General features: G+C 32.9%; 2 protein-coding genes across 2 annotated transcripts; both read left to right on the top strand.

Moving 5' to 3' along the window:
• Window positions 1-3,270: 3,270 nt before the first annotated feature.
• On the top strand, window positions 3,271-12,248 carry LOC123192236 (aminodeoxychorismate synthase, chloroplastic). Its single transcript, XM_044604716.1, has 14 exons — window positions 3,271-3,405; window positions 3,943-4,262; window positions 5,356-5,487; window positions 5,807-5,874; window positions 6,882-6,946; window positions 7,025-7,091; window positions 7,530-7,814; window positions 7,896-8,022; window positions 8,576-8,898; window positions 9,528-9,607; window positions 9,835-9,937; window positions 10,306-10,388; window positions 10,582-11,199; window positions 11,518-12,248. The coding sequence occupies exons 2-14, from the start codon at window positions 3,956-3,958 to the stop codon at window positions 11,996-11,998; spliced, it is 2,739 nt and encodes a 912-aa protein (XP_044460651.1). The 5' UTR covers window positions 3,271-3,405; window positions 3,943-3,955; the 3' UTR covers window positions 11,999-12,248.
• A 736-nt stretch (window positions 12,249-12,984) lies between these two features.
• LOC123192238 (chorismate synthase, chloroplastic-like) lies at window positions 12,985-18,318 on the top strand. Its single transcript, XM_044604717.1, has 13 exons — window positions 12,985-13,368; window positions 13,831-13,981; window positions 14,180-14,256; window positions 14,386-14,444; window positions 15,119-15,202; window positions 15,296-15,388; window positions 15,866-15,946; window positions 16,108-16,239; window positions 16,413-16,515; window positions 16,660-16,754; window positions 16,864-16,929; window positions 17,415-17,499; window positions 17,805-18,318. Exons 1-13 carry the CDS (start codon window positions 13,221-13,223, stop codon window positions 17,948-17,950), a joined length of 1,320 nt encoding a protein of 439 aa, XP_044460652.1. The 5' UTR covers window positions 12,985-13,220; the 3' UTR covers window positions 17,951-18,318.
• Window positions 18,319-18,527: the final 209 nt, after the last annotated feature.

The following is an 18,527-nucleotide window of genomic DNA, read 5'->3' as shown; positions in this document are numbered from 1 at the left end:
ATTCGAATTAGTTCAGGTTAGTTTGAGTTACTTTTGTGTCAGTCCTAACTCTATCGAATTTGATTTCAAATCGTGTTGAATAGACCCAAAATAAATTTTGAGTCAAAGAAACTCAACTCTAACTCAATTTTTTTTTAATCATATTGTGTCAAGTTAACAAATCGTATTGAAAATTGTAAATTGTGCCTCAAATCATGATATTTTGGAACACTTACTATTTTTATGTCATGGAATAAATAGAAGCCACTTAATTTGGGGGATATTAATTAAAATAGGCAGTCGCTTTCCTACTTAAACATTTTTCGGCAGCAATTCATACGTTTTACTTTTTTAAGCAAATTGAATTTTTCATTCCAAAAATACCCTCATTTAATTTCTCAACGTTTATCGTAGTTTTTCGTCGATTAATTACTTACGTTTAACTATACGCATTAAGATTAATTTATCTGTAATGAATAAAATCTATAGATTGAAAAACAGATATACTATAGATTGAATAAAATCTACAGATTGAAAATGTTAATCTATGAATAAAATTGAAAAATACATTGAAAATCTATAGATTGAATAAAATTTATGAATAAAATCTACAAATTTTATAAAATTTATTTTATAAAATCTATAAATTTATAAAATAATTAAATTTAAAATTGATTGATATATATGAAAAATAATGGATATATCGAAAACGGTACATTTTTCTTAAAATGGTGCGTTTTCTCAAAAGGAGTGCAGGAAAGTGTTAAGGGGTGCGGGAAGAGAATGAAAATACAAACGAGTGTGTGAAAATACAAATGGATGCGTGAAAATGTAAAAGAGTACGTGAAAATACAAATGGATACATGAAAATACAAAACAAGTGCGTAAAAATATAAACGGGTGCGTGAAAATGTGAAATGGTGCGTAAAAATACAAATGGGTTCGTAAAAATGTGAAGGGGTGCATGCAAATATAAACGGGTGCGTGAAAATGTGAAGAGGTGCATAAAAGTACAAATAGGTGCTTGAAGAGGTGCGGAAATTGACTAAAGGGTGCGGGAAAAATTCAATTTGCTTAAAAAGGTAAAACGTATAAATTGCTGTCAAAAAATGTTTAAACGGAAAAATAACTGCCTATTTTAATTAATATCCCCTTGATTTGGCTCTGGTGCTGTTGCCTGAACTTTTGAGAAACCAATACTACTGCCATATATCACTGTTGTTAATTACTTTTTCCTTGAGATTTAATTTTCATTTTTCACCATGTTCTCAAAAGTATTTAGTCGGCACTGATTTATATAGAGAGAAAAAAAAAATCAAACACAAAATTCTAAGTTGATATATTTGAAACATAATTATCAGTATCTTACAATACGATATTGATAAAAAACTATATGCATAATGAGGTATATCGAATTAATATAATATAATAGATGATACGTATAATACGATACATATCATTGATACGGATCAATATACTTTATAAAAGTGTATATAAGAAATTTTAAAGAATTTTATAATATTTTCGAAAGTAATAATATGTCAATTAAAATTTTTATTATTTTATTTTTTAAAAGTAGTATAATATGATACATTAAAAATTAGATTTTTTATACATAATATGATTCGTAATTCTACTCCCATGATTTGGAGATGAGCTCAGATTGAAAGGTGAATTAGTGACATGTTTGTTCACTTAAAAAAATTTAACTTCTTAGAGATTGTGTTTTAGGCCCTAACTAGGAACGTCCATTGCTTGCCAATTGTATAACTTCTATAACACTCTAGAGAATTATAAGGGAAAGAGAAGACTGAACTATTCAAATTAATTAAATAAATCAGAAACCAAAAGACTGGTGCCAGCAGGGCTGATCTAAATATTATAGGTAAAAATTTAGATTTAAAATAAAAATTGGGCCATTTGGTGTTAGGCAAAATGTCAATTGGGCTGCAGGCCCCAAATTCAGTCCCACTGCGACTATAGATGGACAGGAAAGTTGAAGTTCAAGTCACACCAACCCAATTCCACCTAACATCGTGGAATGTACAGTATTTTGACCAAGAGTCGGTCCATTTAATTAAGTTTGTCCCATTAAATACGATTAAAAATATTAATAAAGATTATTAATTATGATTAAATAATATTTGAGGCCTAGAACATCCTATAATAGATTAAAATTTTTAATCTTTGTGTGGTAAATGAGAAATTATAAATAGTTAGATTTTATTTAGTTTGAGTAATAACTGAAATTAAAAAATTACAATATTGATTTGTAAGTATAAATTATTATATTTAATTAAATAAAATAAAAAGAATATTATTTATATATAATTATTTTAAAATATTATTAATATTATTTGTTAAATTAATAAAAAATGAAATTATTTTTTTGAAAGAACTAATATAAAATAATAAAAAAATTAAAATTATATTACTAATTTTTTAATATACTAGATTGAAAATAATTAGATTACTTTTATATTACATGTTATATCATTTTTAATAATAGAATATTATCGAAATTTTTTATTATTTTTTAATAAAATAAAATAATTTTTAATAAAAATAAATTATCAAAATAATATTTAATAATATTAAATCAAATGCCCTCTTAATCTAAATTACTATTACCCTTTCTTTCGTTAAGTATCAGAGAGGGTAAGTATGATAAGCCGAAAACAAAATTATTATATACAACTGAAATGAAAGCATTGTTCTAACTTCTAAATTAAATTACAAGCATTTTTTTTTTTTTTTAATCAAAAAATTTCAAGCAAAGTTTGCTTCAACAACCTTCTATCCTACGGTAAAAAGGATCCTGGTCCTGGTGATAGGCGGCTAAGATTCTCTGAACGTGAGACAAGTACATCTCGTTGCCCTTTTAATTACTAATGAATCTATATCGGTGGGATCCCACATTAAATTGGCTTGTGTGTGTATATATATATATAAAATATAATTAAATATTATTTTATTTTTAATTTAAAATCAATATATTAAATATATATTTATTTATGTGTATATAATTTTATTTAAGAATTTAATTAGATAATTTTAAATTAATAATATAATTAAATTATATATATTTTTTAATATATAATTTAGATGTATAAATAATATATTATAATATACTTAAATAATTTTAAATTTAAAATAAAATAATATCTAAAATATATTATTTATACACATAAATTATATATTAAAATTATATATATTATTTTATTTTAATAATAAAATAACAATTAACTTCCTAATAATACATTTATTCATATATTTTTTATATAAAAAATGTGAACGCTTGCCATTACTCTTTCTTTATTTATAATCCCATTTGCCTCACTTTTGAGGCTCTCCTTCTCCCGTCTTCAACCTCGACAACGCCGCTTAATTCAACCTCACAATACTCTCTCCCATTTATGCTCTAAGGTTCGTCTCAGATCTGTATCCATCACCCTTTTATTTATTTGAACACTGTATGTATATGTATACGTATATGTTTTTTATGGAATTCGCATCTCCAACTTTATGTTCTAATTTCATTGATTTTGTTTGGAAATCTGTCTTACTTTTTGTAGTACAATCCCGGTAACGTTACCGGAACTCCGACATCTCATTAGTTACCAAGATGTTATTTCTGTTGTCGTTGCAAGCGGCTAGTCATGAAAAAAATGTCGCCTTGAGTTTATCTTAATTACAAGATCATTTATTTTTATCGATGAAATCTTAATTGGATAATGTTTTTGTAACTGCTATATTATCAGTAACGTTGAGGGCAAGAAGTTTAACCGAGTGTGATTTATACGTAAGCATCATTTTGGTTGTACATAATACGTGATTGTTTCATGTTATATTTATCATTGTAAGGACTGCTACTAGTTTGGTAATTATAATTATATTATGAAAGAATTAACTGGTACTAGTGTAGCGATTGATGGGTTCGTTTTTTTAATGTTTATTTTGCAGGGTGAAAGGTGGGATGAATATGACGTTATGTTCTTCAACAACTTCAGAGCTGGCATGCCATTGTGTTGTGGGTTTGAGAGGTAAAAATGGGAGCTTATATGAGTGCAAGCCTTTCGTAAGGGTAGGTGATAGTTATTCTAGGAAGGGTCATATTCAAGTAACTGGCCAGTTAATGCGTGGACAATTAGAAGGGTCATCTATGGGAAAGAAACACCTGCAGGAGCCCAGCAGGAAGCTTGAATTTGTTAGAACCTTGTTGATTGACAACTATGACAGTTATACCTACAATATCTACCAGGAGCTTAGCACTGTTAACGGGTGTAAGTTTTGTTCTTTCCTTCATTTGAGCTTGTTCGCAGCTTCAATTTTCTGTCCCAAAAGCAAGACATGCATTAATGTTACTAATTATTTATGGATCCTATGGTTCACGGCTTTTGGCTTTCCAACTTATGTCATTTATGCATTTTTGGCATTTCTTTTAATCTTATATTAAATATTATAAGTTTTGTATTCTTAATTCTCATTTGTGGAAACCTGCAAACATGAAGGTTGCAATTAGCTTAAATGATTACATCCTTTGTTTAGCTATAAGTTTTGTGTCTGTACAGAAATTTATTCCTATTAAGAAAGTCAGATACTGATATAGGGAAAATCATTGTTTATTTTTTTTGTTATATTCTTTCTGTTATGTTCTGTTGAATTCAGTCTGAATAATCCCTTTATGGAGTAATAAGTTTACCAGTTGTGCCATGAGACAAAGGTTAGAAGCTCAATTCAATATGTAATAGTTCTATGTTGGACTAACTGAATGTTTATTGGGTTATTCAGATTGAATGCTTTTTACCACCACAATTTAGTACGAGGAAGATGATTCTGTCATTATGATCAAATTAGCAGAGTTATGTATGGCCTGTTTGGTAGACTTTTTAAAGCTAATGTCTTTCTTGGAAATGTTGAAAATAAAAGGTCATTTAGCAGGCTCATCTATCAGCTATTTGTGGACGAATTTCTTAAGACATCCCGTTTAAGGAAACATAATGGTGCCATTCACATATCCAGAATATTGACATATTGATGGTTGAAATGGATATGTGAATTGTTTGAGAGTGAGAAAGTCTGATGTTGAATATGAAACAGATGGGTCCTCAAAATTACCCAAATGAGTGGACTTGGGTGTTGAACTATCTGTCTTTTTTTTTTTTTTATGATGTTTTTATCTATTCTGATTTGCTTTTTTTTCTCCTTTATTAGAGAAAAAAGTCACCGGTAAATTCGGGAAGATATTTGATACACCATAAAATAATTTCTTCCCTCTGCATTTATAGATCCTAGAATCCTGAGTTTTAAAAGTAAGTAGATAATATACAGGAATGATAGTTGTTTTAACATTCTTCTGTTGGGTTACTGTCACAGTGCCTCCTGTAGTTGTGCGCAATGATGAGTGGACATGGAGAGATATCTGCCGGTACTTGTATGAAGAAATTGCATTTGATAACATTGTAATATCACCTGGACCTGGTTCTCCAGCTTGCCCAGGAGATATAGGTGAGAGAGATAAATATTGTGAAATACACACACGTGCACACAATTCTTTTTCTTCATGGCTGCACATGTATAATTTGATAAGTACACACTGGATGTTTAATATTGATGGATTGTGGTAGTTATATGTGTAAGACTTTTTCAGTCGTAGGGATGTGGAATCCCAGAACCAAGGCTCAGAGAGGAAGCTTTTTATTGTTATACCTTATATTAGATTGTGTTCATTGTTTCAACACCCTCTATGAGTAACTATATTATAGATGATTGTTCATGTAACTAACTGGATGTCTGCTTCTTATGAGTAAATCATTTGAATGCTTAGGAATATGTCTTCAACTGCTGCTTGAGTGCTGGGATGTGCCTATTTTGGGTGTTTGCCTTGGCCACCAGGTATCTCCTTTTTTCTTCTCCTTTCCCTGTGTATGTGCAGGTTTTTTTTTTCAAATGATGAACAGTTTCCTTTTTGATGCTTAATTAATTTCATCACTTATGTACATGTGACGTTATGTTCACATGCGTGATTGTATTATTTGCTTTTGTTACCCTTTAACCAGAGTTATTGTCTTCTCCCAATCAAAGGTCTATTTAGTTTCTGATCAAAGGTTTCAAGGTCATCTTTGGGAGATCAAAATATTTTCTCAGAGGCTGAAAATATATTATGTGAAACATAATGCTTTATGTATTATAGCAAATGTCCTGAAATGGTAGCCCTCAATTAACCAAGACTTTTGATACCATCTCACTGCCACATTTGTTAAAATTTCTCAAGTCTTGTTAAAATAAAGTACATATTTACTGAGACATATACTATCTCTGCTTTTGTGGTAGTGTCTGTCTTTCGCATTCCAGTTTTTACGTAGAATGTAGGTTTTAAGCAGTATTCATCTTTTCACCTATCATGTTTGCCTAATATGTGAGATATAGTCATGTAAATACTTGCAGTTATATTTTTACAAGGGGAATATTCAAGAAAGAAGATGAAATAGTTCATCATACAATTATGTTAAGATTACCATACTTAATGATGAAATATGTTTTAACTTCTCTAGAATTCATATTTTACATCTTCACACTCAAACTTAGTGTGTTATCTTTATCATTTGGATTTCATTAATATATAGAAAGAGCATAGGTTCTTTCTATATATTTATTACAAGGAGAATATTCGAAAAAGAAGATTAAATAGTTCATCACACAATTATGTTAAGATTACCTTACTTAATGATGAAATATGTTTTAACTTCTCTAGAATTCATATTTTACATCTTCACACTCAAACTTACTGTGTTATCTTTATCATTTGGATTTCATAAATATATAGAACGAGCATAGGTTCTTTAGCCTTTTTTTATGTGTCTTTGTGCACAGCTGACATGAATAATTAAATTATTTGGCAGGCCTTAGGTTATGTGCATGGTGCTAAAATTGTTCATGCACCTGAACCTATCCATGGACGATTGAGGTATTTGAAATATGATGACAGGGTTATATGTTATTACCATTTGTGCCTCTGATGATTTTATCTCTTCATCCCTTGCAGTGAAATTGAGCATAATGGATGCAGACTATTTCATGATATTCCTTCTGGCCAGAATTCAGGATTCAAGGTGAGTCTGTCATCTTTATCTCTTGAAGGAATTTGAATTAAGATACATTTTGTCTTCCGTTTGAAACTATATAGTATGTTGTGATAACTACACTCGGTTATCCATATTCAGAAAAAGGAATGTACTAGTTTTAGTAGTCCATAATAATCTTTTTACCAATATTTTGTAATATTGTGACCACAGCTGAAACCAAAATTTGAGTAATCAAAACTAAAGTTTGGTACCTCAAAAAGTTAATGAATTTTCTGTGCATGCATAGTCCAGAATCGATATGATAGACAAATAAAGTTAAAACATTTCGGTCCTTCTCTTATAAGCTATAAGATATATCTTTCCACTGAATTAAAGTGTCATAACTTCTGCAGATTACAGCCTCATTGACCAAAGGCTGAGGGTGGCATTGGTTTTTTTGAGCTCATCAATTACTATTTATTGTAGGTAGTTCGATACCATTCACTTGTAATCGATTCAGACTCACTCCCAAAGGAACTTATACCTATAGCTTTGACCAAATCTGACAACAATCTTCCTTACTTTGAGAACCTGAAGTTTGATGTTATTCCAGATGCTTGTGGGAGTCAGACCAGGAAAACAATCCTGGTTGATGCTACAACACAGTTAAAAAATGGCCATTTTCAGTCTTCCATCCATTCTAATGGAAGGCAGAGCAAAAATGTTATCATGGGTATCATGCACTCTACCAGGCCTCATTATGGTGTACAGGTTGTTGAAAGTTGCTGTATTGTAATTACATCATCTCTACTTTTTTGTTGTTACTTTTGCTGACTTCATTTCGGGCTCCAGTTTCATCCAGAGAGTATAGCAACCTGCCATGGGAGCAAGATATTTAGAAATTTTAGAGACATAACAGAAGATTATTGGTTGAGATCGAGGTCATCATCCATCAAGGAGAGAAATGCCCATTATACTGGTAAACAAGATCTCTTTCAAGTATCATCATTTCACTGCTGTTCTTGTTGAATAAACATGTTTTTATTTTATTTTTATTTTTATCTATTATATGCCGTCTCCTATACTCGCCCATTCACCCATAAGCATGCAAGCATATAAACACATGGCTTCTTGTTGGTGGGTTATAGCTTTTTCTTTGCATAAGAACAATCTAAGAAATTGCCACATTTATTTTTAACATTGATTTTGAAATTAAAAAAATTAATAAGAAAAAGTATGTTTGCATATCTGAAACTTCATTGGAGAAAAAGATTTTTTAAACCTTAAATGTTGTAGACAAACGTAATTACTTTGTAAACATGGATTGACTGGCTGGTTCAACCTCCTGTACTCTGCATGCTCCGCCATCCTTTTGCTTTTTCTGACACTGGTTCATTTCCTTGGATTTGCCTTGTCAATTACTTGTAACTTAATAATTTATAAATTTTTATTGTTAGCATGATTTTTTTTTTGTCAGTTCAGCATGTGTATTCATTACCTATGTTTTCCTCTGAGCAGTAAACCTTTTTTAGCATGTATGCAGGCACCCCTTTCTAGTCAATTGTTCAGAGAAATTCCTAGAATCAGGCAATCTGTGAATCATTCAGTTGAACTTTATAAACAAGCTGCTCCACATGGGGAAGTAACATTTGGTGCAGAGAAGAATAGTTTTGGAATGTTTAATATGGTTAATTTTCAACATCCAAGTAGTGGAATCAAATTTCTAAAATTGAAATGGAGGAAATTTGATCGATTAGCAAGTCAAGTTGGTGGGGCAAAAAATGTCTTCTGTAAACTGTTTGGTGACAAGAAGGCTGAAAACACGTTTTGGTTGGACAGTTCATCAATAGAGAAGGTTTTTTACATTTCTCAATTTTTAGTATACAGCATTTCGCCCTTTTTATTTTTCGTGTTGCAGTTTATATGAATTCTAAGATGACTGTTTATATTTTATTGACTTAGAAAATGTTAGAAGATACATTATTGGACACTCTAAACTAAGAACATTACAAACTGGGTATGGAATTGTAAAAGAACTTGCAGAAAAACTTCATGTGTTGGTGGGAATATCCTTATTATAGCACATTCAAAGTAGTAGATATCGATTATCAGCAACATTTGATGTATTCCATTAGCATAAAATCTGTATGGCGCTGTTACATGAGTTTGTATTTTTAATACTTGAATTATAGTTCAAGTACCAATGCATGATTCCAGTTTTATTGGGACAATTTTGAAAGGCTAATATAATGGATCTCATTGATTGCATACAATACATTTGGTGTATACCATTAGTCTAAAATTTGTATGGTGCTGTTACAGAAGTTTGTATTTTCAATATTTGAATTATATTTTGGGGTAACAGTGCAAGATTCCAGTGTTTTTGCGACAATTTTGAAAGACTAATACAATGGATCTCATTGCTTGCATGTAGTCCTATATTGATCTCCTTATTAATGCCCTATTTTTTTCTTATTTTTACAGGGAAGAGCACGCTTCTCATTAATGGGCGGTAAAGGCGGATCTCTCTGGAAGCAAGTAACATTTAGATTGTCTGATCCAAGGTTTGGATAAACATTAGCCTTGCAAATTTATGGTAACAATTAAAATTTCTCATTTCGGTTCAAAGTTTAATATGTGGCTTCTCTTTATGTTTTCATGTGAGTGCCTTTTACGCAGAGTACCTATACTATTTATTATTAAGGTGAACCTACTAGTTGCAAGGTTGTCAGACATCTATTAACAATACTTTGACATATCGCAAATGATACATACTTCATTCTTGTGTCAGTGATATGGATTTTAAACGTGGGGGTCAATTATGGACTGAAGACGCACAAGGCTCTAACAAAAGCTCATTTTTGGAAGAAGGTTTTTTTGACTTTTTGGATAAGGTATTGATATGTATTGCTCTGATAATTATATGCCTCTCAAATTTCTATGAAGCTTTGCCTAGAAGCAAAGAGGATTGGAATTATAAGTAATTCTTGGTACCCTGGTGATTTTGATTTTAGTTTGCAAATTTATTTAACATAGCCAACATGCTTGCTAGCTATGCCTCAAACTATAAATTTTTATCAGTCAGAAGTTGATTTAAGGTCATCAATTTTGTAACATAGAAAACTTTATCGAGAGAATATTTGCTGGTATGCTCCAACCATGATGTAAAATTCATTCTGAAAGTTTCGATTGTTTCTTGTTCATTCCTATGTTTTAAAGGTTGGTTTAATCAACATTTCTTCTTGTTTGGTCTGTGTAACAGGAGCTTATGTCATTCCGGTATGATGAAAATGATTTTAAAGGATTGCCATTTGACTTTCATGGTGGATATATTGGTTACATTGGGTATGTGATACATTTATTTAAATGGGAAATTCATCAATCATTCTTTTCCATATATTTCTGTCAGTTCCTCATACATCAAATAACCTATGAAAATGATTATAAAGGATTGCTGTTTGCTTGTTTTCATTTAGTCTTTAGATATTTTATTTTCCATTTCTGTTATGGATCTAAAATTGATTTTTTTGTAATGCAGGTATAACCTTAAAGTTGAATGCGGTGCATCATTTAATAGTCACAAATCCAGGACTCCTGATGCTTGCTTCTTCTTTGCTGATAATCTTGTAGTTATTGATCATTTTCTTGATGATGTTTATTTATTGTCTTTACATGAAGAAAGCACAGCAATGACTCCATGGTTGGATGACACAGAAGAGAAGCTTATCAACTTAAAAACTTCTTCAATTAGAAATTTAGAGGGGCAGACTTCACAAGCTGCAAAACTTTCTCTGTGTAAAACAGCCTTTGTTTCTGACAGATCCAGAGAGCACTATGTAAGGGATGTTAAGAAGTGTCTTAACTACATCAAAGATGGAGAAAGCTATGAGTTGTGTCTCACGACCCAGTTAAGGAAAACAATTAGGGAAATAGATACTTTGGGGCTCTACCTTCACCTCAGAGAAAAGAACCCCGCACCTTATGCTGCCTGGCTTAACTTTTCAAAGGAAGATTTATGCATTTGTTGTTCTTCTCCAGAAAGGTTTCTCCGATTGGATAAAAATGGTATATTAGAGGCAAAGCCCATAAAGGGTACCATTGCACGTGGCTCTACACAGGAGGAAGATGAAAAGCTCAAATTGCAGCTGCATTACAGGTAATTCTAATTTACTCATATTCGGACATAATAAAAAATTTTATCTGCACTTTGTTTCCTCATTGACGTAAAAATGAACATCAGGATATTGTTTTTATTGCATAAAAGTTGTTCAATGTGTGTAATATCATTCTAATATTAGAGAATTGTAATTGAGGAAATATGGTAAACCACTGAATATTGTGCAAATTTGGCCAAAGCTTTCTCGTAGGCGTCATCATTGTGACAGAAGTTTACAGGATACTGAGATTTTTCATTGCTTTTGCTGTAAGCTAACATTGTTCCATGTCTCTTTCCCTCATCTTTCTCTCAAAACAGCGAAAAGGATCAGGCAGAAAATCTGATGATTGTCGATCTTCTGAGGAATGACCTTGGTCGTGTCTGTGAGCCTGGGTCTGTACATGTTCCCCATCTCATGGATGTGGAATCATACGCTACAGTTCATACTATGGTGAGTACAATTCGTGGGAAAAAACAATCAAATGTTAGCCCAGTTGACTGTGTAAGAGCAGCATTTCCAGGAGGTTCGATGACTGGTGCACCGAAGTTGAGATCAATGGAACTTCTTGATTCTATCGAAAGTTGTTCGCGAGGTATCTATTCAGGTTCAATAGGATTTTTCTCATATAATAAGACATTTGACCTTAACATAGTTATAAGAACAGTTGTCATACACGAGGGTGAAGCCTCCATAGGATCAGGAGGGGCTATCGTTGCTCTATCAAACCCTGAGGATGAATACGAAGAAATGATTTTGAAAACACGTGCTCCAGCAAAGGCTGTGATGGAATTCGATTAAGGATTAATATCAACCGGAGTAGATTAGTAACATTCTTTGTTGTGCTTTCACATATATTCACTTACAGTATACATGGTTCTGCAGAAAACTGCAACCCCAAATGTAGTTTAGCTCAATTAATTGCTCGATCAATAATTGTTTTTTTGAAACAGAAAATATTTTTTTCCATACAAAAGCATGGTTCAATTCTTGTGAGCTTTAATGTGTATTGAACTAGTTGGATGGAAAACTAGTGAATCTTTATGGCCAACTCATCTCTGTAAGATGTGTGAATTTTTTAGCTTCTTTTTTTTGTTTTTATGAACAACACCAAACCAGTAAACTTTTAAAGTGTTGAACTTGATTAAACTAAAACCTTGAACTTTGTTAGCTCGTTTTCTCACCTTTTTGACTTCCTTCCGTCTGGACTTGGCAGCATAGATGTTTGACAGTAGAACATGATAAACCAGCATGAAAAGGGGCAAGCTGAAGTTCTGCAAGCCCCAAATGTCGGTGAATTTTCCTTCCTACAAACAAATTAGACAATCCAGTGCAAGATTTAAGCTGAAAGGGAAGGCAAAATTTGCCCTAGCTTTTAACCATTTTGCCTCAATATTTAATATAGAAAGCCAAAGCTTGAACGAAGTTGCCTTGAGTGGCAAACTCTCCTATCAAAATATTCCGAAGATAGCCACATGGGTTTGTTTGCAGCATCATATTTGTCCACTAGTTTTTATGAGTTACGGGAAAAAAAAGGTTTCTTTCAAAAATCTTTTGTGAGATGAGTTAGAAAGATCACTATAATTAATGTCACGAAAAAACCGTTTTAGGTCAAACTTTGACGGTAAAGATGTAATTGTTGAAACTAATGGATGAAAATCCCTAATAATTAAATTTATCAAGATACAAACCCTAATAAAATAATTTATGAAATCAACTTGGTGAAATAACAGGACTCTTTCAATGAAATTCTGCAATAATTGAAGTCAGAGACTTCCAAAATATTAAATTATGGTAATTCGCCACCTACCAGGAGTGGTTCTCAAGTCTACCCACCACCAAAGGACAAATCAAAGTTGGGATATTGATCAATATCTTACCAAGGAGGGTAGGTAAGGTAAGCACTGCCTTATGTTTGCATCGGCAACTAATCTCATCATACCACCAACTCCCCACTGTTATATAAAAAACGCACATAAATCACAACTCTTTGCTCTGAATCTTCCTTGTTGTTTTCATTTCAATGGCTGCTTCTTCCATTGCCTCAAAACAGTTCCTTGTGGCCCCCAGAACTGACGGGTCGTTGGGCTCTCGTCTGCCTTCAGATCTTCGCCAGCGCCCATCTCCTACCGTCCGAATCTTGTTCCGTTCCACTACCCCAAAGAAGCTCGGTGAGGTTTTTTTCTTTTTTTTTTGGTAAGCAGTAAGCGATTGATGTCTGAATCTTCAAGTTTGGTGGGTTCTTTCGAAAATTGTTGTTTCATTTTAATTGAATAGTTCTTTGTATTAGTATGTCATAAGGAATTCTTATGTTGAGTTACTTGGAATATTTTGATCACGCCCCTGAAGCTTTTTCTTTTAAGAAATGAAGAAAATGTTAGTGTTTTGGTTAATTCTTAAGAGGCCCCCATATGATTTTGTGTAAGGTAACCTATTTTGGTTTCAGTAGTTGATATTTCAGTTACTTTTGATTTGTGGATTGCATGTGTGATGCTATGATAAATTTTTTAAAAGGGAAAAAAAAAAAAAAACCTTCTCTTAGAGTTAATAGTTGATGCATGTCTCTTATAATCAAAGCGTTGGATGGTGTTTAAAAGCATTCGAGTCCTAACATTTTGCTTTCTTTTTGACAGAAATAAAGGCGGCTGGGAGTACATTTGGAACTTATTTTCGTGTTACCACATTTGGAGAATCACATGGAGGTGGTGTTGGTTGTACAATTGATGGATGCCCTCCTCGTATTCCTCTCTCAGAAGGGGACATGCAATTTGATCTCGACAGAAGGTAATATTTCAGTTACCTCTACCTCCATTTTGTATTTGTCCTTTCATTGCATTTTGATGCAATGCTTGGAGATTACGATACAGATTAATGTTGTGTTTTTGTTGGTCATGGAGTCCATCATTTTGTCAATAATGGGTCTATTTGTTTGTCCTGTTTAAATTATTTTAAGCATTAACTGTTAAGAATTATTGTGTTCAGGAGGCCTGGCCAGAGCCGAATTACAACCCCAAGAAAAGAGACTGATACATGCAAAATTCAGTCTGGTGTTTCTGAAGGTATGTTTCTTTTTTTTTAATAGTATAATTCCCTATCTTTTTTCCTGTGTTCTATTTAGCCAAAAATACGCTGGTACCTTTGTTCTTTTTATTGTATGAATGGACTGATTGATGTTCAAACTATTGCAGGGGTGACCACTGGAACACCCATCCATGTATTCGTACCTAACACTGATCAGAGAGGACATGTGAGTATCCACTGCTGGAGCCTTGATATCTAGTGTTAAGAAGGATAACCTAAATGACATTAACCACTATGTTTCTTTTTGTTCTTTTTTCGGAGGAAGGGTGGGGGATTGTTGAATATTTGGGTCTTTTTAGGCATTTCCTTTACAACACTTTTATTTATGTTGGGGTGCTTGTTTATTTGTCAGGGAAATAATATAATTTTATTGCGATTTAAAGTGATTGTACTTGATGTTACTGTGGAATTGAAATTGTCCATATCGTTGCTCTGGAGGATCATTATTAGGATTTATTTAATTGATAATTTATTGCTTTTAAGAATTGTAAAGGTGTCTCATATATGGAATGCTACATCCTAGGTTGCAAATTTGTTGATGACAAGAAAATACTCTTGATGTCTTGTGCTCCTTTAGGATGTTCAGTTTTCCCTTAGTAAATAAAAAGACCTAAAATAACTTTAAAGCAACTCCAGAAGGATGTGAATTCTTTAAATGATTAGGAGTTTGTTTGTGAATGACGGGTCATTTCAGTTATGGATGATATTGTTTAATTATGACATGTATGATGATTATGAGACGAGCACCATATGCACAAGCAATATATTATTCAGTTGACATTTTGAATATTGATTGATGGTGTGTGGAAGGCTTAACAAAGCATATCTCTATATTTCCAGGATTACAGTGAAATGTCAGTGGCTTACAGGCCATCTCATGCAGATGCAACTTATGATATGAAGTACGGTGTCAGATCAATCCAGGTAATATCTTTTTTAACAATATGGAAGTGATACTTAAGTATTTGAAATCCTGTTTATTGTCCACTGCATCTGATCTCCATGTATAATTTAAAGGGAGGTGGTAGATCTTCTGCAAGAGAAACCATTGGAAGAGTTGCTGCTGGAGCTGTTGCAAAGAAAATTTTGAGGCAATTCGCTGGAACTGAGGTATGTTTGTTTCCTTACGATTTGGAGTTGATTTTATTTTCATATGTGCATACACTTTTTTGTCTTGGTATATGCCTATGCTTGTAGTTTTCTGAATGCATATTCTTATGGTAGTTGCAAAAAGGGGCCTGATTATTATAGGAGTTTTATTAGTTTCTGAGCTGCCCATTTATCATTGCATTTGATTATTTTACTAAGTGTACCCTACTGGGGTAGGAGAAGTTTGCATCTCGGCAAGGAGTTAATATATGATTACCTCTCAGTTGTCAGTATTGAGTACTTATCGGAATTCTTTTTCTGTTTATTGGGAAGAAAAACCAGAAACTGCTAGCAATTGCATTTGTCACAGCTTTAACCCTCTAACCATGTTTTTTGACAATATGCTAGAAAAGAAATGATTTCCTCTCCTCTGGTTTGCTGCTTTTTTCAGCCCCTAATTTCTTGTTGGATCTTTTCATTGTTATTGTTGGCCACCAGATTCTTGCTTATGTGTCTCAAGCCCATAAGGTTGTGCTTCCAGAGGAGTTGATTGATCATGAGGCTTTGACACTTGATCAGGTATAACTGATTTGAAGTTTAAAATGATAGTTTGGGCTGACTTTCTTGAATGCCTAATCTCAATCTTCTTTCTACACTTGAGAGCTAGTCTTTTTTATCTTAATATTTCCTTATGGTTTTTTACATCTATTAGGCTAATTTTTTTCTGCCTGGTTTATCAGATAGAGAGTAACATTGCAAGGTGTCCAAATCCTGAATATGCTGAGAAGATGATTGCTGCCATTGATGCTGTCCGAGTGAGAGGGGATTCTGTTGGTGGTGTTGTCACATGCATTGTGAGGAATGCCCCTCGTGTAAGTTCTCTTTCTTGCTCCCTTACGGATACACAGTGCTGCTGATGAGCACTGTGCATGTCTCAATTGTATCCATTAATGATTTGGATAAACTTCGAAAGTCCTTCATTTTATTGTTTCTATGCCTTGTATGAATATTCTACAAACGACTGAAATACATAATTGTATACCAGGGGCTTGGTTCACCAGTTTTTGACAAACTTGAAGCTGAGTTGGCTAAAGCTGCAATGTCATTGCCTGCAACCAAGGGCTTTGAATTTGGCAGTGGATTTGCAGGTTGAGAAACTTGTCTCGTACTTTGTTACTCAGTTGCCTTTAATTTTAAAAAATTGAGTTGGAAAGCAGGAGTTGCAGTTACATGTATTGACATATTTCTTCTTTCCTTTTAATTTTAGTACTGATGGATGAAAATATTTGCAGGTACTTTTATGACTGGAAGTGAACATAATGATGAGTTCTATACTGATGAATATGGAAATATCAGGACAAGAACAAATCGCTCTGGTGGGATTCAGGTATTTATTTAATGCACCAGTCAATTGCTTCTGACTGTAAGGCAGTCATCACTAAGATGCCAGTTATTTAGAACTAGTTGCTCACTTGGGTTTCTATCTTGTCTTGTAGGGAGGAATATCTAATGGTGAAATTATAAACATGAGGATAGCTTTCAAGCCAACATCTACGATTGGAGTATGTTTTATCTCTCTCTCAATGCAGACACATATATTGGCATACACAGAATTATCTTTTGCCTTTCCTAAGTCCTGTTTAATCTTTGCATATCCTGATATTTACATTATTGTATATCCTTGAATGTTCTCTGCCATTGAAGATTTCCTTGGCAAGACTAATAAAACCGTAGGTTATGAAATTTGGCCATAACTTTTGGGTAGATGTTTGACACAAAATGAGCTAATGGTTTCTACGGCTTCTAGATTATTGAATCAACATATTGCATACAAAGATGAAAAAGAAACTTCCATTTTCTTCCTTTTTCACACCTTTGCGTTGTTGATAAATTTACCCCATAACTGCTACTTTCTAGGTTTATAAATTTTCTTTCTGAATAGGGAATCAGGTAGTTTCATTTTGGATATGCACATTTCTACAGCTGGTAGTTAGATTTCTGAAAAAATCAATTTAAGAATTGATACAAATTTGTGATTACTGTGCAGAGGAAGCAGAACACAGTGACTAGAGACAAGAAAGAGACCGAACTGATAGCTCGTGGTCGTCATGATCCTTGTGTTGTCCCAAGAGGTATGTCTTTTGAACTCTATATTCATCTCCTTTTCCTCTCTTGCTTCCCTAATGATTTTTGCTATTATCAATTTTAACCCACCATGTTATAGTGATGACCTTATGATGCCAATCTACCAAGTATATTTCTAATTGGCCATTGTGGTTCTCTCTGAGATAGGAAAAATAGTTTGAAGTATACGAAATCTGTGTTCCTCAACTTAACATACATAAACATACTAGACGTATATGATAAATTCGTATGAAAGAAGTGAAAATGCTTCTAAGAATAATCATGTGTATTTTTGGTTGGGGTGTTGATGCAGCGGTTCCAATGGTGGAGGCAATGGTAGCACTGGTACTAGTGGACCAATTGATGGCACAATATGCTCAATGTTATCTTTTCCCCCCAAATTCAAAACTACAAGCGCCCTTCAAATTGCCGACACTTGAGCCAGCCGAGATGCTTTAAAATGAGTGTTTTAACTTATTTATACAACTAGATTTGATAGCGTATGACTGGGTGATTTTGAAGTGATAACAAAAACAATCTTATCACCAAATCATATGTTATCATTTCAGTTTGTATAAATTTGTTAGTAACATTTGTTTGTACACATAGTTTCATTTATTTCTTCGGACTATCACAGTTTCTTCTTTATGTGAGGCACTTTATATTTTTGGGATTTTTTGTGGCCCCTTGAACGGGCAAAAAAAAAAAATTATCAGAAGTCAAGTCAATGTAAACAAGTTTGCCATCAATTTAGTTGGACCAGCGGAGCTTGTTGAAATGGAGCTGGCATCAATTAATATTATGAATCAAGGAACAATTTTTCTCTATGGAAAGTTCAACCCTAGCACAGTTTTGAACAAACTTGATAACCAACTTTTTCAAAATAAACAGAAACCCATCTCTTTCAATTCAATTAAAGGGTCAAAATTTCCTCTTCCCGGTACAATGTTGCTCCAAATAAAGCCAAAAACCCAAGTCTTGACCCAGAACTTCTTGATATCAAGTTAAACTTAAACTTGTTTAATAGCTTAATCTC

This window comes from Mangifera indica, chromosome 12, assembly GCF_011075055.1.
Source record: "Mangifera indica cultivar Alphonso chromosome 12, CATAS_Mindica_2.1, whole genome shotgun sequence".
NCBI lineage: Eukaryota > Viridiplantae > Streptophyta > Magnoliopsida > Sapindales > Anacardiaceae > Mangifera > Mangifera indica.
This window is presented reverse-complemented; position numbering and strand designations above follow the sequence as displayed.